General features: G+C 38.6%; 1 protein-coding gene across 1 annotated transcript; it reads right to left on the bottom strand.

Moving 5' to 3' along the window:
• Positions 1 to 765: 765 nt before the first annotated feature.
• On the bottom strand, positions 766 to 15,484 carry LOC101913146 (homeobox protein CDX-1-like). The gene is made up of 3 exons (XM_005235695.2): positions 14,904 to 15,484; positions 4,773 to 4,918; positions 766 to 1,020 (listed from the first exon to the last, which is right to left on the bottom strand). The coding sequence occupies exons 1-3, from the start codon at positions 15,334 to 15,336 to the stop codon at positions 766 to 768; spliced, it is 834 nt and encodes a 277-aa protein (XP_005235752.2). The 5' UTR covers positions 15,337 to 15,484.
• Between the last annotated feature and the right edge of the window lie 7,178 nt (positions 15,485 to 22,662).

Genomic DNA, 22,662 nt, shown 5'->3' with positions numbered 1-22,662 from the left:
TGCTTTTGAAACATTTATGGTAAGATTGAAGAGTGCATGTTTATATCAGTGTATGGAGCATTGGTAATCATACCTGTCAAAACCCAAAAATCCCACAAAGGTCATCCCTGACGTTTGCCCTTAACATGTAGTGAGTGCAACCATCATGACCCAGGCTTTCTATCAATTAGGTCAAAACTTATAAGCCAGGTTTTCATTTATCAAGATGGATGTGTAAAGTCTGTGAAAGTGAGATTAGTACATGGAACCTGTGTGAACATCAAAGGAGAAGGAATATGCTTTTGACCTAGGGGCGAGGGACAGACAGAGCACTTGCCTACAGCTGCCGTTACTGCCTCAGCAATGTGGTATTGCCTGTGGCCCACTTTGTGCCTTTTTTTTTTTTTTTGTCTGCAGCGTACTGTAAACAAATGGACATATCTGGTCCTCAGCTCTCCTCCCTCCCAGTGTCTACCCACCTGCCGCATGGCTGGAGGGATTCTTGCCCTTGTGGCACAGACTCAGCATGGCATCCTCTTGCAGAGGGTCCCTGCAACTAGGACTCCTGGCACGCAGCAGTTCCATTGCCCTTGGGAACTTGCACTATCCTGCAGACCTGGCAAGTGGCTCTTGGTTTACTGTACTTGAAACTCATGTGCACAAAACTGTGTCATGCTGGGGACTCCTGCAAAACAGCTACAGCTGTCCTCTGTCTTTCATACTGTAGTGCTCCATGTACTGCTGCTAGTTTATAGTGTTCGTTACGCAGTAGCTCTTCAGGCAGCCTTACTGAGAGGCTACTACCTGCTGCAGGTTCCCGTTGTGCTGCAAACCATTCATGGGAAGTGGGGGTGGAGGAGGTGGAGGTGGGAATAAGGAACTGGGCATTTCTGAATGAGTCTGTTGGTCAGGAACTGGCATTGGGCTCACTGAGCCAGAGTCACTCTGCATAGAGCCAAGATTGCTGCCATCAAAATGAGTCATTTTCTTCTTCATTAATTTTCTTTCTTTGGCTCTGCGATTCTGGAACCAGATTTTCACCTGCAGAAGAGTAGAGGAAATTGTTTTTCAGTTGTTAATAGAATGCATTGTGGTCCTTTTATGTATATAGTCTAGGGTCACAGGTGAAAAAACTGCATGAGGACCAGTGAGAAAGGCAATGGCAAACTAAGGCAACAGAGCTGTTGGCTTGTTTTTCATACAGGTAATCTTTCCTATCTGGTAATAAAATATTTATTCATAGCTTGATAAAGGGCTTTATAATTTTTTTATTATTATTTTTTAGGACTTCTTTCTTTATGGAATGAGCTTTGCTTTGTATTTTTGTACAAAATCTAACAGAACAGTGTCTCATGTCATGGTGATGGCCAAAAGAATCTAAGAGTATCTTTACATTGAAAACTATATGCCCTAGTCAGAGCAAGTCAAAACCTGTTACTGGCCTATACACTGAGGCACAAAAGCTTTCCTGTTCGGATGCTGCACATTAATTGGTTAGCTTCAATGTGTATGCCAGTGGAAATACACTGGTGCAGAATTTCACCAGTGCACTACTCTTGGTACACAACATTACTTCAAGGTATTGTATAAGCAGTGCCTTAATAGCTATGTGCCTTTAAGTGCATTCATAGATGGAGCCAGAATCTGCTGTTGCCTCCCACACAGTCCACTGCTTTACACCATAGTCATTGCTCTGTCACAAATGTGCAGTCATCTTTGAGAAGAAATGAAGCAACTATTGAAGAGTATATGGTTTTTAATTAGGATGGAACCAGTGAGGACATGAAGTTGATGAGTAATGGTCAATTGAAAATACAGCACAACCTGTTGAGGTGTGAAAGGGTGAATGTTCTGTGGCACCTGAAATGTCTTTGGACGTCAATCCCCATTGTTGGATTTAAGGCAGTGCATACCAGCTATTTATCCTTGGAAGTGTCTCTGTATTATATCTAGTCAGTGTAATAATTAAGCTACCTTATTCAGATACGTTGTGTTTTCTTGTTGGTGTTCATATGGCAAAGGAAACATTTTTGTCACCATTTTCTATTATAACCCAAAGAAAAATCAGTGGTTTGCTGAGAAAAACTGATTTGTTTGGTTATCCTTTGCTAGGAGGTAGAAAAGGAAAGAGGATGATGATCAGAAAGGAGGTAAAACAGTAAGAGGTGATAACATCTGTGGCTACTAGGTTGTGTTTTAAAAGAAAACCACTGGTGAATTCCTACAAAACATCTCAAGGAGTCTATGTGACTGTCTCTGTGTACTTATCCTTGAGGCATTATTATTCCCATTTTACAACTGAAGAATTCTGATACGCGCAAAGCTTGTGGAAATTTGAACTCAGTCTCTTAAGTCCCTGAGACACTTGACAGTTCATTTTGTTGCCAGTTGGTGGAATATCGTTTCAGTACCAAATTATATGTTCCATTAAACCGGTCTCAAATACTCTCCTATCGCTTGCATTCTAGTTGTGCTGAGGTAATCTAGTTTCACCCGTGCATTTGCCAAAATGAATAAAAAGATGAAACACTAAAAACCAAACTAACATCTGTTTCAGAATTACCCTCTGGCTTTGGTGTTCTTATCTGCCTTTGAATTTAGTTTTTAGTTCTGGTTTGTTATTAAACTGGGGGTGCAGATTTGCAGCAGTGATCCAGAGAGAATTTTAGTACGCAATTCAAGGTCATATGCCAATTATCAAATAACTACAAGCAAATAAAGAACTGTAATGTTATACTAAAAGCTAATGTGGTCAATTGCATCTGTCTGACTTGTTCTTCCCCTGTTGACTGCCTTTAAATATTTTTCCCCACTGTTCAGTTGTTGTGCGAGTAACTGTTCCCCTGAAGTCTAATTTTCTCTCTTCTTTCTTGTCCTTGTCAACTTCTTTATTTCTGTATCCTTCCTATATTAGCAGTGCTTTGTTTTGCTTTTCTTTTTCTTCATTAGATCTTACATCTTTCCTTCCTTGTTTAAACCATTTTTCTTTGTCCTGTTGTCTTCAGATATTCCTTCCAGTGTCCTGGATGGGATTTTGGCATAGCTAGGAAAAAAGCTTTTCCAGTAAATCATTTCACGTTTTAGGCTGAATGCAGTGGAACTTGGGATAGAACAGTGTGTGTTCAGATGTATTTATTCAATGGGGTTATTTAATTTGTATGAAAGGGTAGTAGTGGAAGTATAGATCAGGTATTTCTTTCTTAATCTTACATTTTCAAAAGTGTCTTCAGAGATGGAGGCTTTATGCACTAGAATTAATTTTCTTTATGACATATATTGATGATGAAGAGCAGTAAATTCTTGCCATGTTTCCCCAATATATGTCAAAGAAATTTATTCTGTCTTGCTTTGTATCACCAATTCAGATATACTAACAAAAAGGTTTACTGGGTTTTATCACTGAACAGGAAGCTGCAAGTAAAGGTTGTTGGTTGTTTACAGAAGAAGAGTCATAATTTTTAATTTTTGCATAATTAAGTTATTAAGCTTTTAAGAGCCAGCAAAAAGGCACATAGTGTATTTTTTTATATACAGTTGAAATAATTCTAATTTTCAAGTGACTTGCATTCAACAGCAGATTGAGAAATATTTGCAAAATGGGTATTTGCTTCTCCGTTTCTATAAGCTCTTCCAGTGTGTGCTGTGTAAGACAAGTTCAAATTGGATGAACAGTGAATCTATCAGATTAACAGCAGAACTATCCCTGCTCAGTAAGCCCATAACCTGATGGTGAATCAGGCATAATCTTCAATGAATGATACTGTATCATAACTGACTGAGAAAACAGTGCTGTGATGGTTTGCAAATGGAAAAGGCAGCAAATGAACGCATTGTCTCCTGAAATCTATTCAGGGAAATCGTTCAGTAAATTTTTTAATTTTCTGTTTTGCTGCTTGCTTCAGAATACTGCATGAAGAAACTCCCAAGTAAAATGGGACGGAACATATGCCCAGCCCATGTTATGAATGTCTTTGTGGGAGGTCTGGCTTGGCATCCTGTCTTGGTTTGCATGACCCGGCTGAAGTGCTTGAGAGCCAGAGGCCACGTACCTGCTTTGCTTTGGTGTAGGGGGTGGCACAGGTGTTGCAATTACATGACTGAGGAACTGAAGAACGTGGGACAGAGTGGTTCCAGAGCAAATTGTATATACCTTCTGAGCAGAAACGATTGTGTTTTGGTTTACGTTGTGGAAACAGAAGTGGAATTTGTAGAGGGTGGGGGGAAATAAGAGCAGGAGAAAGGAGTAAGAAGTATGTAGGAAATCTTTAACAAGAGGTAAAAGGCAGCCAAAGAAACAAATACCTTCAGGTGTCCTGAAAATACTTGAGCTCATCACTTTCATTCTCTGCTAAGACTGACCTTGTTGAAATTTGTTATAGAATTCCCATTGACTTCAGCAAACCAGAACTTCCACTTCAGAAATTTTGGCAAAAGCTTCTCCCTGCTACCACTACCCAAGTAAAATGGAGAGAAATCTGGGCAGGATTTTGTTGATATTTTTAAACTCTTGTTTCTCAGAACAGGACTGTAAGTAAGACTGGTGTTTGATTTTTCAACATTGGTGTGTTGTTGCACAGCTGAAGTAATGCTGATGGGATATCTAGAAGTGAACGCAAAGAAGGCTGTCAGGCCATTCAGTGGATAGTTTGAGTTCCTACGCTGCAAAGGGAACCCAGTTGCATTGTTTGGTTATTAGAGGCAGTAGCATTTCTGTGTTCTTAACCAGTATGGTTATCTCCTCATCAGCAATAATAAATTCAAAGGCAATCCTGAATGGGTGATCCATACTCTACCTGTCTCTCGGAAAGTCTTAGGTTTGCAGCAAGTTCAGACTTCCTCCTGATTGTAATGTATCTGTTGTAATGAAATTCCTTCTCTAATTCTAATCTCTGATGATCTGTGTAAACCACTCGGTACTTCTCTCTTGTTCTTGTTTTACCTGTTTTGAAAGAAGAACACATTGCTTCAAGCTAGAATTTTTTTAACTTTAGTAACACAAAATATCTGGCTTTACATTTGAAAATAAGTTTGTGGGTATTTTAGGCCTGATTCTCTATGCACTTACCCAGAGTTAACTCCCTTGACTCAGTCTTAATTTACAACACAAGAGGTTCATACCATCAGATTTTGGGTTTGCTCCTTAAAAGATAAACCACTTCTCATTATTTTTTATCACCCTTGTGTTATCATTTGGGAAAAGGAAGGTGTTCTTGTTAAGAACAAGGAGCCAGAAAACCTGGGTTGTGTTCTCAACTCTGATGCAATCTTCCTGCCTGGAGCTGAATTGCTCTTGTTCCTCTGTCCCTAAAGCTGATGCACTACTACCTGCTTCAGAGGGAAATTGTGGAGGATATCGTACTGCATAGAAAACACTGAGAGCTTTCAAGGTTCCTCACTTCTTGTTGCTAGAAAAATTAATACAATGTTGTGATTGTTACTGCAGTTTGGAGGTTGTGTTTTTCCTTCAAGTCTGGCAGTCTATCCATGACTTGACAATAGCACAGGGAATAGTAATGTGGATTCTCAGATGACAGTTAATAAAAAAGAGAAAAAGAAAGCAATAATACTTTACAAAGGACATTGAACAACGATAGAACTAGAGCATCTGTTCTTTTGCAAGCAGTACTGATGCATCCTTTCAGCTGTGGGTACAGCTGACTGAAGCAGACATGGCTCAGCCGTATCCAGATCGTTAAAAGGTAATGGCAAATTACATGAGCCAGTGAACGCAGATGTAAGGAGCTGAAATTTAATGGATTCCATACAGGATCATTTTTGAGGACAGAATGTGTTGGCAGCAGTAAAAGAGAATTGAGAATGATAAAGGCTGCTGATGCTTCCTTTCTCACCCACCTTTCCTCTGTTAATGTTCATGTTAGGCAATCAATATATTGGAGATCAATATCTGCTTAAAACCAAGGCCCTGAGCCCTAGCCTAAGGTCTTCCTACATTTTTGAAAGATTGGATCATTTTTATGTTGAGACCACTGTTAACATGTTTGCTAACCACAGTCTTATTTTTTTGTGTGTGCTTCCATGTCTGTCTATATTTATATGGACATTTCTTCAGTTGTATATATTTAGACTGTAAGTTTCCTAGGACAGGGAATGTATCCTTAGTTGGTTTTTTTCCCAGTGTGTTCCACTGTGGTACTATAAGCTGTGAATCTTCGTGTCCTTAGCAGTCACTATAGTAGAACAGCCCCCTTAGATTCAGGTTCTCTCAGATAATGCATAAAACTCGAGCCATATTGTGACTTGCTGCCTGTAACAGTCTGCTGTTGCTGCAGATGTAGCTAAGCTTCATAGAACAGCTCATGTTTGCTCACAGATCTTTTCCTGAGAAGATTGTGTTGATGCCTAACTCTTTGAAGAGTTTGACAACTTCATAACAGCAGTTAATTTTGAATGGAGAGGACTGAAGCAGATTTTCAGGCACTGAGTTGGTAAAATTTGTCTCAGAGTAGATCACCACAGCATACCACCCCACAGCAAGCAGCTTCCCCCTTGCAGGAGAGAATAGCGGGAGGTTTCATGTATCAGTGGTGTAAAAGGCCTGATTTCTCCTCAGCCCCTCCTTCCAGCTCCCTTTGTTTTTGAAGTTTAAGTAGTACCCAAAGATCAGAATTCAGGGTACGGAACTATAGCAGAATCTTGAAGTAATTAGTCTCTTAATTCATTATTAGGTTTCACGGGTTAATATTTTTTCCCCCATCTGTGGAGGGAGATGTGATGTCTCTGTTTTAATAGCCTTCCACTTGCTGTACGCACTATATGGTAATGGTTTGACAGCCGTATCGCCTTTTTTTCTTCCAGCCTTTGACAGTCAGTACTTTGCTACTTTTAAGAATTTTTGGTTTGCTTTAGAATGTTCTTCAGGCTCTGATCCTTTTTGTGCTGTTTGTATAGATCCTAGGTACAGAGTTGTTTAGTGCTGGAAGGCCTGGTCAGTGCAATGCTGTAAACAAGTACTGTTACATCTTTGGTTGTGGATAGTAACTGGTTTGCCCTACGTGACAGAGTTTCTCTAGGACCGTTCCCAGGCTTGTAGAACAAGGTTTACATCAGAATTTGATCTTTCAGCTTCAGTGCTCCATGGTGTTCAACCCTGGGAAAGCACTATGCATTAATAGTGTGTTTACAATGCTAAGGGCATTTTCTAACTGTCTTGAGGCCATCAGCCTGTTTACTTAGAACATTTCAATAGGGAAGATGGGTATGTGCATGCTTGTGTTTGTTCCTTGTGCAATTCCTGTTCAATCCATGCAGCCAAACCCACTTTGACTCAAATCTGTTAGCTTTCCTGTGAATGTTGGGCTGTGCTGGGCTTGGCTGGGGTAGGTACATAGGACATGCTCATTTCAGTAGCATTTTTATCATTGTGAAACTGTAGTGAAAGCTGAATTAGCCCAATTATTTTTACACTGATAATCAAGTGAAAAGTGCTGTTAATTTTACAACATTATGGTAAGAATCTTAGAGTCTCCAAAGAACAGCAGTTATTCAGTTCAGTCCACATAAATACTAGGGCATTTGTTTTCATTCATTCAAAGTGTAAATTGTTTGTTTAACATATGGTCACCTGTGGTGCTTTAATGCCTCATTTGATATTTTTTAACTTTTGATCTCTCTAGCTGGTGGCTTGGTTAGGTTTTTCTTTCTTTTAAATGAGAATTTGGGGTCATTCTATGGGATAAAATCTTTAAAATGTCTTCTTAGTCTTCTTTGTGTTGTTAAGATGGAGCACTCAAAAGAGCAACAAGGTGATCTTATCTTGGACTCTATTCTCATTCAGAAGCCATAGACAATTTTCTATTGCCAAAACAGGGCAGTAAACGTCAAGATAAACCTTCCTGTTTCTGGTTTTAAGTGCTTAAACACTTATTATCTGAGTAGGAGAGTGCTGGGGTTTTTGCTTTTTAAACTCAAGAAGAAATTAAATGTATGTGGAAACCAGAATTTTCTTCCATAAAATCTTTTCTCTATATATGAGTAGCTTTCAGTTTATTTTTAGTAGGAATGATACTATCTGGCTTCTTTTTGAAGGAAGATTGGGAGCTTTCACATCTGATTTCTTTCTTTAAAGTAAGTTAAGAGAATAATTTAAAAAGTAGAAAAGCAGGAGAACATTTCTTTCCTAAAAGTGAACAGTGATCTGAGAAAAATTCTCTTATGAATTGTCACATAAATCTTGCCTTTAATAATTTGATATTTTTGTGTAGAGTAATACCCTCTGTGAGAACCAACAGACAATGAGAGCTGAGATCTGCCAGGGTCTTCTGAGAGGATACTTGTAGTTCTGGCAGAGTCATGACTTAGTCTTAGGCCTTCTCCTAGACGCTAGTTGATGTCAGTGAGAGTCTTCCTAATGCCTTTGTTGGATGCTGGCTTGGAATTAGTCTGCATATGGCATTTCCTTTCAAAGGCAAAGTACACTTTTATTTGCTAAAGTTAACAAACAGCAGCAGCAAAACTTATTGCTAAAGTTTGAGACTTTAGCCTCTAGATTCCATCTGTTAGATGGAATAGATTCACTCTACTGCATGCTGAGCCAAATCTTGCAGACCTTCTACTGGTTTTATTTACAGTGATGCATTCTATTGCAAGGAGAAGTATTACCTGAGTGAAAGTGGCAGTAGGACTAATGGATTCACCCCAGAGACTGCAGAAGGATGCTCTTCACTTCTCAGACTTCTTTAGGAGATAATGGCAGAATTTAATGAAGCACTCGTTAATATTTTAATCCAATTCTTCAGTCGAACCCTACATATTTTACTCACTTAGGTGAGTGAAATTACCAACATTTAACTTTCTACAATCTTAATTAATCTTTTGTTAGTGACAGATTATAATTTTAATCAGCAATATAGTGTCAATTTTATTGGAAATGTGTTCTGTCGTGGACAGTTATATTATGGAATTGTAAGTGGTTGGAGAGCCTATTTGTAGTTGGGTGGAAGAAAAATGAAACAAAAGAGCTTTGAAGCAACTACCTTTGCAGTATGACTGCCTTTGTGTTCAGGGAGTGGATTTCCTGGGTTTAATGAGCTCCTTAAGAACAGCAAGTTTTGTCAAAAATCTATTTTGCAAATAGTGCCTATTGAAGACTGCCTTTGGAGTAACAAGAAATAAGACATTTCAGACTTGGAAAACTTTGCATGAGCTATAGTTTAACAATCCTGTTCCATCACTCCCACTCTAGCAATTTTTTGTGACTGGCCAAGTTTTGAGTTGGGGGAAGGGAACAGCTTTCCCATTGGTCATAAAATTCACAGAGCATTTCTTCTGAAGACAATAAAGCTAGGAGAAGGCCTCTTTATTTGCTGTGAAAATCATCACCCTTTCCGGCAATATAACTCCTGAAGAAAAGAGGGAGAAGGAAGAGACAAGACTGCATATCAAAGCAAAGTGAAGTGTTAAAAGGGTCTGTTGCCTCAATATGACAGATAGGCCTCAAAACCTCAGACAATGTAGGCCAGGAAAGCAAAAAAAAAAAAACCCCACCATCGGACCTCACAACTAGTTTACAAAGCAAAATTAGCATTAGAACTAGCCCTGGCCCCTTTTTCAGTGCCTCCTGTCTTAACTTTTCAGGAATATTCTTCATCTACTGAAACTGGCATTATCCGTAAAATCGAGAAGCTACCTAATTTAGACAGAAGCTGTCATAATAGAGAACAGTGTTGGATTACTGTCGGATTACTTACAAAGCATTGTAATCTGGATTCCATGGTTTAACATTGTCTCAGAGGAAGTTAATGTCTGTACTTGATAACTGGAGATCAGCTTGAGTCAGCTCGAAGTTTAAAATGGCTTTCTGGCCTGAAGAAATGCTCAGTTCAAATTTGCATCTTTATGTTAGCTTAATATTAAGAGATTAGTGTTAATTTTAGAGTTTATAAAGATATGGACTGTCAGAGATCAGGCCCTGGAGGGTTTTTTCTTTGGCACTATCTCTAAATATTTATGCACTTTCAAAGTGTAGAAAAAGAGAGGGACAAATTCTCCCTAGTGTAATTTCACTGACTTAATTGAATTTCTGAAGCAAAAGTAATTTTAAATAAGTCTTGAAGATCAACATTGTGCTGCACATGATGTTCTGTGAAGCTAAATTAAAAAAAAAACCAAACACCAAAAAACCAAACAAACCACACACTGCCATTGTATTATAAAATGTTACATGGATCCAATCCTGTATAGTCACAGTAATAATATCCCTGCCAGAGTCGTGGTGTGATGAGGAGGGCTATTCATTATTGCAAAGCTGGATGTATAAAGGTTTGTGAAACGTGGTGAAATCCTGTGTTTATATTTTCTGCTGGGTCTTGATCATTTGTTCTTGTTATACACATTCAGATGACTCGTGGAAAAGAACAGAATAGGGTCATAAAACTGGAACTTTTCAACAGACTTGAAGATTGTTCCCTTCTGTTGACTTCTATTTAAAATGCTAGTATTTTCAATTGTGAGTATCTTTCTGCTATTTTCTGCATTATTTTTATTATAATAAAGCTCATTGGCCAAATTCTGTCCTTCACTTTGCTAATGTAAACTTTTCTATTCAACTTCATCATACAGAAGTAATTGAATACAAAGCAGAGTAATTTTTATCACCTTTAAACAACGATTGGACAAGCTGCCCTGTGTGGATTTTGTTTGGCAGACGAACCCAACCTGCAGGAAATGTAGGTGGGTTTCTAAATGGCAAGATCCGGGGAAATCCCATTGCCAATTACTATATAAACTAAAAAGCAAGTGATTAACTGATTTTTTTTTTTTCCAAGTATTGTACGTTCTTTAGGCATTCAGCATTCTGCAGGAATGGCTTATTAAGAGGCTTGTTTCTCTTCCCTAGATTTGAAGGAATATAACTGCTTTCCTTCAAAGACTGGATGTTACACATTTATAGTGCATTTGTTAATGATGATATCAGCACCTATCATCATGATCAGAAAAACTGTCTTTATGTATTCAGAGTAAATTTTTATTGAACAAGAATAGGAGAGTTGTCATTTACAGAAAGAGTCTCTGCTTATAATTAGTTTACCTCTCGTTCAAAACTTGTTCTCTCCCTTTTTTATGTAACGTAAGTGCAGATCTTAAGATGTATTTTCAACTTTGCGAGCAGATTCTCATTGCTGCTGGAACTGCCTGGTAGTTAACTGTTCAAACTCATTGTTTTGGGCACAGTTTTACCACAGGTGAATGTTGGCAAAACATCTTCATGAAGGCAAAAAGTAAAGTCTGCTCCTGTGTGAGTGATTGCATACCTCCATAAAAATATTGAAATAATCAGGAGAAGGTTTGTAACTTGTTCTAAAGTGGTTATATTCTACTTTTCATCAAAGAATTTGCCTGTAATTATGCTTTGTGTGTGTGTGGAATGGCTGCCTCAAAACTGTAGTTTTTGTGGCATTGTTCCATTACAATTGCTAGTTGTTTTGGCTGTGCTTGCCCTTTCAAAGTGGGGGTTTAGAAGAGGGAACAGGACCAGTACAAGGGTTAGAGAAGGAGTTTTTTCTATTGGTATTCTTGGTTGAAAATACTTAGTGTTTCCTCCTTCAAGTGTTCTAAGTCTAAACATGTTTGCTTTCTCCTGTATCCTGAACGCCCCCAAGAATGCAGTGACTAGGCTTGGATTCTATGTGCACGGCATTTAGGATCAAGTCCCAATTCCTCCAGTTCCAAAACTGCAGGGAGAGACCTTCAGCCAGAGAGAGGATGATGGATGAAAGCTTCAGTGAGTCTTCTGTGGGAAGTACATTCCTGTAACACTAAACCAGGATGATAGTCTTGCATTAAATACTGAGATCTTCTGGTGGTTTCAAGTAGCATAACCTCATAAACTTCACAACACCAGCTGAAGACGTGATTTTATATTGGATGTTGTTTTTAAAGTTACAGAGTAACACTTGACATAATTTCTTCTTTTGTTCCAGGTTAGTTGTGCAGATAACAGTATTAAAAGACCTGTAGGGCATGACGCAGTGGCAGAAATTTCAATAAGGTGGTTTGTTTGTCATCTGTCAGGTCATGAGGCCACAAAGCACCAATAAGAAAAGCTAACCATGAAATCTCTGGAGATGGAAATGTCATTGATTCTGGGCCTTGTTTCTGTAGCTGTTACAAGTCAGACTACTCAATGTAAGTAAACCTTAGGAAAGAATCCTGATCTTAGAGCTATACGGTTACAAGAACATTTCTTACATACTTTCAAGAATAGCTTGCAAAAATCACTTGCCTTAATGTTTCCATAGTAAATAATATTATGATTGATAACTAGTATTTTGCAATGAGTAATGAACAAATAATAAAATTGATTTGTCTGATTTCTGTTCCGATTTTTTTCCATCTTTTTTCTGAGGTTTTCCATCTTAAAGAATAGTGGCTCATATCTATTTCACGGGGAATAAGGAAAACTAATAAGTGTGATTAGATTACTCTTGCCTGTACAAAATATCTACTGAAATTTGTAAAGGTTTTGCAAAGAGACAAGAAGGGTAATGCTGAACGTATGCATACAGCTTTAAGGATGTAAAAAGCAATGGATTCCATCTAAGAGAATGCTGAGGATTTTGATCATGACCCAGCAAACAGTGTTGGTACTTGCAGTTATCCTAGTCATGCATTTGAAGCCACCTGCAACACTTCCATGCTCAGAACCAAACTCACTTAAGTGTGTTGCTAGATCTGACAGTGCTGTTAGGGCAAATTTTTTAAAGTTATTTTAATTTTAGGAAAGTGGGGAAAAACAAAAGTGCCCTTGCTTTTAAACAGAGAAAAAGATGAAAGAAGAAAAAGGAACCAAGTCCAATGAAGCAGATCTATTGGCATTGAGCGTTCCTGGCCTAGCAAAAAAAAACCCCAAAAAACCCAAACAAACATAGGAGGGGAAGAAGGAGCAGGAAAATTATTTATTTGGATTTTTCCCTAAAGCGCAACCCAGTAACCTGTTAAGTGAATGGCTAGGCTCCCCATAACTTCAGAGGGCCTTATGCTGGCCTATGGGTATTTGGGAAGATAGGCTCCTAAGACATGCTGATTTCTTCAATTCTTCTTGAGATGAAGGTGCTCTGTACCTTGTTGCACCATTCCAGAATGGAGAGGCTCCCAGCACCTCCTATGAGTGCTCTGACCCTTGCAGGCTTGACATTTGGTAAGTTAGAAAGCCCTAAGCGTGCTTCTTAAGCAGGCAGTTAGAATGTGGTATTGTTTACTATGTATGTGTCTCTCACTGTCCCCACTATAAAAGGAACAGCCGAGACCCATCAGATCAGGTCTTTCTCTCAGAGAGACTGCAATTTAAATCCACAGGAGCTAAAGGCAGGTAGGTAAAGAAGAGAGAAGTAGTGTTTTTTTGAGCAAGTATTCTGCCATCTGTAAATCATATAGTTTGTGAGCACTTTCATTGCCCTTGTAAGGACTACTCAAAAGTAAGCTGTGGGTTTTTTCAAGACTCTCCTCTTTGGTTTTTTTTTTCTTGGATGGTATTCAGTGAAGAACAAATATTATTTTAAAAACATGAACTACTTTCCCCGCCGCCTCCCCCCCCCCCCCGCACCACACACACACCCCCCCTTGCCTAAAAAAAAAAATCTTATTCACCCAGCGTCAATCTACTCTGATTGTCCTATTGAATTCTATGGACTCTCTATGAATTAATGTTGTGTTTAGCAGGAGTGAGGATGACTTGGTCTGTCCATATAAATTAGGTGCATTATTTTAATACAGACAATTTTTCTATATAGCTGCTTTCACTTTCCTAAACTATGTTTTAAGTAATTACTTTTCCATCAGAGATTGATTCAGTACTTGCTTTGAAAACTATTATTTACAGGCATGTGTGGAACAGAGCTGGGCTGGGAGGAAGGGCTGAAAGGAAAGGAGTCTTCCTGGGATGCAACATTGAAATACTGTGAGCATCTCTTTAGGGGAGGTATTGAGCATCCTTAATTTCTACTGATCTCAGTGCATGTCAAAGCTGCTCAGCACCTCAGAGAATCAAATGCTTTTATATAGTGGATTAGGCCTCAGTTCTTTTCAGGTGCTTTCCCCTCTTTTTCTTCTCCTCCTCCCCTTGTTTCTTAACTTCTTTTCTATTCATAAAAGGTACAGATTTTTGTTCTAGGGATGCTCAATATTTATATTTTTTCTCATAACAATCAAAAAGAACCTTTTCCTCATGCTTCGTGACTTATTTTTACTGGTTAAATACGACTGAAGAATTGTTTTGTACTCATCAACTATTATGCATCAGACTGACCTGTTGCTGTATTAACTGATGGTGTTACCGTGGAACTTTGTATTCCTGTGTATTCTGAGAGATACTACTACAAAGTGAAGCAAGCCTTTCCTTATCATTCCTGTTTTTAAAGCATTGACTCATTGTTTGATCATGCAGATCTCATTTCATTTCAGTGTTCTGAGGTTTAGAGAGGTTGTTTCTAAAACAAAGCCTTATTTCCAAGTCCCTGCTATATATACTATACTTGAACTTTTCATATGTACTCTAAAACTTGAGGAAAACAAGCAAAGTATAGGTGGTGGCGATACAATACTTTCATCATAATTTCTGCAGACTTGCCGCCTAAATCCAATCTATAGGACTTCTATTAAAAGCAACTCTGACATCACAAATTTTTTTAACATAACAGAAAAGAAAGTACTTCACTGTCAAAGGACACTGCTTTTCATTTGCCTCAGCATTAGAGGTCAAGAAAGAAGTATAAGACATAGCTGATCAAAACCAGCATCCAATAATCAAACCAATATTTAACTGCTAGCAAGAGAATCCTTCAGAACAATTGGGATCTTTCTTTGTTAAACTGCATGCTTTCCTCTAAGCAAAGAACCTGGTAAAACCCCCCCAACAATGCAAAAAAAGCAAAATCTCTTCTCAGCATAAAACCTCAGTGCCCTCCTACCTGTAGAAGTGGATTGCACCGTTTTCCTCATCCATTCATAAGAGCTGTGCCTTTGGCTGTTGGGAGAGATTTGCTGTGCATTAATGGTATCTACAGGAGGTAATCCCCCGGATCCAGCGGGATGGAGGGAGCTATAATCAGCAGAACTGTAGGAGACCTGTCCAGGAGACGAGCCATTGATCTGTGCAGCAGCAACTGTGCTGGAAGGTCCTGGGCCGTAAGCGTTCCAGTCCTCCCGCTGTGGGCCATAGTGAGATCCCCAGGTTCCCGCAGGCTGTCCATGGGTGTCCAGAGTTGGCACATGATGATATCCCATGTAATCTGAATAGGGTGGAGTAGACACAAAGTTTTGCACTGGCAGGTTGTTGCTGCTGCACCTTGCAGATCCTGGATACATGCTGCTTTCTTTATCCAAAAGATAACTCACATACATGATGCTCACAGCCTGGCTTTGTCTTGCTGGGACATCCTGCTCTTCACAGTGTTTGTTTGATCTCTCTTCCCCTCCTCTTTCTTTCTCTCTCTTTTCTAGCCCTGACTGGCTCTATAAATGACTCATGCTAGCCCTGATGTCCCTTTACTACACATGATTAACAATGGTTTTACCAGGTGCTGGTGGTAACAGTTTACTAAGGTCCTGCCTGATGTCACAGATAACTGCCTGCCCCAAAATTACATTTGCATTCAAATGAAGGGCTGATCATGCAGGCAACTCCACCTTGCTGCTAGTTCTAGTGCTTCCTTTCTCACAGATCCTTTATGTATTACTATCCCAGTTCTATACTTTTAAAATGTAGTTTGAAATCGCGTGGTCTTCAAGCAGAGTTGCATATGTAGTTAACCGGTAACTGTTCAGACAGTAGAATTAGTATTTTTCTTGAGTGAAACACATCAGAGTCATAAATTCAAGCACTAGGTTATGGTTAGCTAAAGCCTGGTATCTGCTAGTCCACTAGTTCTTTTGTTAGAATGTGCTATGTTATTTTTTTAAAGTGAGAACAAAGGATCAGTTCAGTCTTTAACTGCAGTTCTTACATAGTTTCTCAAATGAGCAGTCTTCTTGACTTCAGCTCGTAGTCCATGTGGGAGAGCACTTAGAAACCACAGCAATCCTACTGATTTTAACATTACAAAGGGTATACAAGAAGTCTCATAGTCATTTTGAGCATTTGTTCATACGAATAGTCTTGTTGATGTTTGCAAGCCTATTCATGAGCTGGCTGCTTGCCATGGTGATTGAAGTTTCTCCATTCTAACTTAAAATGTTAACAGAAAGAGAATCTGTTATTGGGAGAATGCAAAATTTGGCACTTTCCCTATGCTTATGTCTTGTTTGTGATATTGAAATGAGTAGTAGTTTTCCCTAAAGGTTTTTCTGTTCTCATTGCTGTGCTTGCTCATAATAACACCTTTTCATAGAAATATGGGAACAAATTCTAGCTTTTTAGCTCAAAAAAGCAGTTTCCTAAATTTCAGGAGCAATCTTATGTAAGTAACAAATTCCTATGAGATTATCTATATCCAGGAGCGAGGAGAGAAAGTGTTGATTTTTTTTTTTTTTAATGAGATAGATACCTTAGTATTGTCTCTTAATGAGAATTTACTGTTTTCATTCCTGTTCCTTTAATGATGTGATACTTAATTGCACCTTTATTAATGAACTGATTTGTTAAAAGGATTTTTTTCTTAAACAGGTGCAAAGTATAATGAGTTTTTTCTTTGTTCAGAGGTGTATTTTTTCTTTGAGAGTCTTTTGCACTTTAACACCATTTAAACTCACAGGTTCCTCCCGGTTCTCAGGAGGAAAGAATCACTTTGCACACCTGACAACACTGTTGTTTCCTTTTGTGAGAGGATGGTGTCCTTAGGCTGTATTCACGAGATGGGTTGTGGCTGTAGTGGAAAAACCTTTCTTGTCTGTGAATTTCAGGGCTAGATGGAGAAGCACAGGCTACCTTCTCTGAGCATTTGCTAAGATTTTCCTACCGTGCACTTGGGTAAAACTTGTGCTTTTTTACTTTTTGCTTCTTGTGGGGTTTTGGAGGATATTTTGCTGGCATAATTGTTGAAAGGTATTTTAAAAACCATTAGGTGGGGGAAGTTGGCAGAAACTGTTTCTTCTGCTTGCATATGTGAGCTTATTCAGTTGCAATTTACACATCTGTGACAGCTGGCCATTCAAAATGACCAAGTATAGCTGCTGGTATAGACTCTTCAAATCTAGGGAAGTCAATAATCACGTATCTGAACAGCTTAATTTTCCCATATTAGCAAAGTAAATCATATTTGTCTACTTACAAATTAGAGACTTACTTAGAGACACCAAATTAGGTGTCTCTAGACAGCATGTGTCTAGTTACCAATGCAATGGAATTTCAATGTAGCATGTTCTATATATACTGGTTGGTTGGCTGTTTTTTTTACTAGAGTGTTTCACTCCCTTTCTCAATCATTTAGAGCAGTGTGATTGCTTGGTAGCTCTGAAGCTCAGACTGTATTGAAATAGTTACAAAGAAAGATTCTTTATGGCTTTTTGTTGTAACTTGATTTCAATTTCCTTTCCTCCTCTTCAAAATTGTTGTGGTCTTGTCCTTTTAAGCATTTCTATACCTCTCATGAATGCAGGTGTACCAATAAATCAGCCAGAGGAAGAAACAGCATTTGCTCATTTACTGTAGCATTAGTTGTAGCCCTCCAGCTGTCTGGAGAATGTTCTAATTACACTCATTCAACAAAACTTTTCCTGCAGGCCTTAGCTATCTAATATACCAACAGCACAAAATGCTGCAGAAGGGCTGGGTCTCATTGCTTGGTTTTAATCTTGATCCGCCCTTCTGCAGTGGTCAGGAATGTCGGATACACCAGGCTATAGTCATGCATTCCTTCTCTGCCCTACTGCAATGTTGTTACATGGGAAATGTTTTGAGCATTTTTTTCATAATGGTATAATTTGGCGCAGGAAGCTACTGAAAGTAGTAAAACAGTGTTTCTCCATGTTTATTAGAAAAAAGTAATTATGACATAAAAAGATCTTTTAATGCTTTCAACTAGTATGTGTATACATTGACATGGAAGGAGACTGTTCCTTATTCCGTACTGCTTAAAGAAGTTATTTTACAAGGTAAGATTGTTAAACAGACAATACTTTACTCCTCTGGCCACATGCTGTGACCACTAAGCGGGAAACTGCTTCCTTTGGATTCCCAAGCACCCTAAGTTGGTCTGATTTCAACAAGCTGTATTTTGCTTTTGGTTAGTCCAAGTTTTTTTTAATTTGTATAATTTGAATCTGACTTACCAGTTGAACCACAGTCCTTCAATGTACATGTGTTTTAACTGCCAGGGGTATGTGAATAATCACATGCTGATATAGTTAATATAAACCTAAATATTTTTGTATGTTCTCAAACACATATTAGAAAGGGACTTGGATTTGAGTTACTTTTCATACTTTCTAGCAAGAATATGTATTATTAACAGGTGTTGTATTGGGAAGATCAGTCTATATGTACACCCAATCCTTTATAAATATGCTATTCTTCAGTCAAAGCTGCTTCTGGAAAAAGAATTCAGCAGCTTCTCTAGTCAGTCACTACATCTGTGCAGTGTTTGTACACAGTACTGTATGCATACAATATTTGGAGGTACCTATTTTGGTAAATAAATCTTGAAGTCTGTTAGAATCCACTAATACAGTGTATTCATATGTGAAAAAAATACACTTCACACAGGCATTCAATAGGTAACTAGTGGCACATCAGATCCCCAACACTTTTGTGTACATTGACCATACATACAGCAAAGTTCAGAATTTGGACCTAAATTGTAGATTTCAAGCTGAAAAGAGTTTTGATTCAGGATTTTTATCCATTTTAAAGAAAATTGCTAATATATTTTGAATTCTGAGCTCTTCTTCTCCAACTGGGTGAAATTTAGAACTTACATTTTTCTTATATTTTGCTAGTAATCCTGCACTGACAATTCTGAATTTCATTTTGCTGTTCTGAATAAAACTGTCTGCAAATATTTTGGTTTGTGCATTATGCTTTGATGTGCAGGAATGGTAGTGGCCAAGTAGGAGAGGTCCCACCAGACAAGCTTGGAGTAACAAAGCAGGAGCCTGTCCGTCTTCCCTGAGTATGTTTTCCCTGTAATTGTATTTTGAAGGATACAGTAACGTCAACATTTACTACCCAACTCATCTTCATTTGATTGTAGTGTAGCAAAGAAAAAGGTTAGATTCTGATCTAAATAGCTGACTTGAGTGACAGCTGCCCTTGTATGAAGTGTTATTAGTTTCACTGGCTAGAAGGGTGTACTGGAGGCTGGGGACATTAGAAATGACATTGCCTTGTATTTGATATTTATGTGCAAGTATTATAGAGCAGGTAATGGGTCTGATTTACACAGGCTGAACAAAAAGCAATAAATAGCATCCAAATTCATAACATAAATTTTATTAAGAATATACAGTCTTTCATCATTCTTTTGTGAGTAGCAACATTAAGGCTAAAAAGAAAAGCAATTAAGGTGGAACTAATTGCTTTGTAAAATATTATTCTGCCTTCTAATAGCATCTATTATGTGATAATAAATCCCAACCATTATCAATATGAAATGAGATTTCTCCACGTTGATTTGTGAAGAGACCAAATCCAAAATCTTGTAGATCTAATGAATAAAGTGACTATTCTGGGTTCTGGGCTCACACTGAGAAGCCAAAAGATGAATGGAAATGAGAAATTCTTCTGAATTCTCAAAAGAGGAAAAAACTTTGTGGTTTTGAGATGAGCCTAAAGCACCTTCACCCTATGGCTTCTCTTGAGATACATTTTTCCAGTTCTAAATTTGAATAGTTTCTATATTCTGAGGTTAGGAAGTAGCATCCACCATAGATACTGGTTGAGAAAACATCTCTTAAGGTGATTTTATCAGATACTGCAGATGGTGATGTGATGGCTGTGGTCACAGACTAGGCAGGAACATTGGAATGCTCTAGTCCACTTTGATTATTCCTATTCTGCTACATGAATGGGTCTCCAGGGATTTCCTCTGTCATGTCATAAAGCCATAGATCTGCTAAGATTGTACCCTAACCTTTCCATGCTGATCTGTCTCAGACTGTAGTCCCGTTGCTGTCCTGGGATGTAGGCCCTCACCTACGCATCCATTTTCTTATCTACAGACTTAAAGAACTTTAATAGCTCATTTTAATTTTTCTGAGGTTTTTTTTTTCCCCCGTAAGTGTAGCAGCAATTTTTGGAACCATGTTTCGTCCCAGTTCCAACACTGGTCTTTGCTCTTGTGAAGCAATGGGGACAGCTAGTGGTCAGCTGGCTGAATGGCAAGGAGATGTATTGGATACATTTTTCAGTGGCAATGACCTTATTCAGATTTCAAAGTTCTCGGTCTGTTCTGTTCTATGCGGAATAGAAGTGCCTCGAGTGATGTGAATCATGTCTGTCACATGCCCAGATACAGGAAGCGGCAAAGCTAGTGAAGAGTCCTGGCTTAGAATTTTGGTTATGTTGCAGAGGTTTTTGCTACACTATTTAATTGTAACATCTCTTTTATGAAACCTGAAGGCGTATGATTCCATATGGAATATGCTGTGATTCTTAAAGTTCACTTTTACAAGTGATTTTCTGTTTAACAAAGTGCTTAAAGGTCTAAAATGTGCTACAATACAGAGCTGGATTACTGAGCTGCCACAAGCAGCTGGGTGTGTGAGTGTGCAGGGCTGGTCTTGCACTATACCTTTGCCTCTCATGTAATCTAATACAGCACCTAGTCAGACTGTGGGTATTTCACACCTGCTTCACACTGGTAGAAATGTCTTATGAGACAATGACAGTGAAGAAGGAAGAGCATGACTGCAGTATTTTAATCTTGTATTCTTTAAGGAGTAGCTGTGTTTTTAATATATTTTCTTTGTTAATCGCTATATATGCTTTTAAAAGAATGATGCCAACTTCCAGGATGACACTAGTTAGCTCTCGGTTGTGTAAAGAGAGAACTGACATATCTGAGTAGATAGTAAGAAGTAAAACTGAGGTAGAATGAATGCTGGGATGGATGATTCTCAGTGCCACTGGTTTGTTCAGTTACCTTGGGCTAACCAGGTAATGTGTGTTCCATATTAATCTGTAAAATGAAATTAACACTCATGGCCTCGTGATATGATAGAATTTAATAAATACCACAAAAGAGGGTTCTGTATGAGGCGTGCAAACCACAAAGTCTTTCATCACTTGTGAAATGAATTAGCTAAAATATGTTGATGTGTTTATCCCAGGCTAAAGTAAATGGCTGTCTCATAAGAACACCGATAATGTTGCTAGTTCTGAAAAAGAATATCTATTTTCCTGACTGTTATTTTCAGGATGCTCTGTGCTTTGAATTTTTAACACCTTGCAATGGCTGGATCTCCTTGGGCTGTGTGAGTCATGCCACTTATGCAATGAGCTTGAAAGCGGTCAAATTCTTGCAGCCTAACCTGATAATTCACTACCAAACCTTGGAAGAAACCAAAGGAGTCTGCTCAATAAGCTTTCCAGAACTAAGTACAAACAGATCTGAAGCCCGTGTTCGCTGCCTCTGCTTGCACATTGCCATTGTTGCAGGACCTCAGCTCGCCATTTGACTGCCCACAGGAACAGGAGGGAAAACTTGACCCATAGGCAAGAAGTCCCTACTTTGGTCAGTTCCTACCCGACATAGCAGCAGACCTGATGCGTAACAGGAGGTTTTCATTCCCTGTCAAATACTCCACAAACTGTAAGATGAATGCTTGGTATGAACTGAGTGGCTAGCTAAGTTAAGAAAATGTAATCTGGTAGTCCAGTACTCTTGATTTTTGTGTGTTTGCATATATATGTTTAACACTCTTCTGCTGGTGGAAGCTTACATGTCTGCAGGTCTTCAAAATTTAGAGGACACCTGATGGCTGCTAAATCCTGTCTGGTGAAATTGTTTTATTTTAGATAATGGTTTTGAGAGCTCTGTGAACACAGGTCTCAAAAAGAACATTCTGTTCTTTGTGCTATAGGTACTATTAGGCAGTTAGCTGTGACCACAGTCTGTACGTGGATTATTTTAATCAGATTCTTAACTAGCATCAAAGATTATTTTTTTTTATATTGCTGCTGGAACTAGTGTGCTCTTTCTCCCTCCGCCCCTCCTCCCCCAACCCCACTCCCCCTTCCTCTAGTAGGGAAGCTATCTCTGGATATGACAGAATATCTCAGGATAGGTGACTGAGTGATGCACAGCTACATTTCATATAGCTGTACAAGCACTCGTGAATTAAAAATAGTCACAGAAATAGACTCTCATTAAAGTGGTATTTTCCACTAGGTGGCACTTTCAATACATAGCATGGACAAAACCTACATGGCTGATTAAGTACCCCTATTAACTGCTATTCAAATTTGTAGTTAGTAATTGACCAAGCTAAAAAAGGATCAGAGTAGTTCTTCCTGCAGCAAGTTTCTCGGCTCCTTTTAATACTTATATTGATTAAATCCCCACTCCCAACTCGGTGTAAAAGAGAATGAGCTCAGAAATTACCTCCTCTCCAAATCTCTGCATGCAGCCTTCTCCACTGTTGTCATGTCATCGTGTCCCGCCACCCCCACCCCCAACTAATGTTTTATTTCCCTGGATATTAAATCTAATAGTGTTGTTCAAAAACAAAACCACACAAACAAATTTTATTTTAAATTGTCAGATACACCTAAAATGAAGTGTTTCCTCACTG

This window comes from Falco peregrinus, chromosome 13, assembly GCF_023634155.1.
Source record: "Falco peregrinus isolate bFalPer1 chromosome 13, bFalPer1.pri, whole genome shotgun sequence".
Lineage (NCBI taxonomy): Eukaryota > Metazoa > Chordata > Aves > Falconiformes > Falconidae > Falco > Falco peregrinus.
Note: the sequence above shows the minus strand (reverse complement) of the source record. Positions and strands in the feature narration are given on the sequence as shown.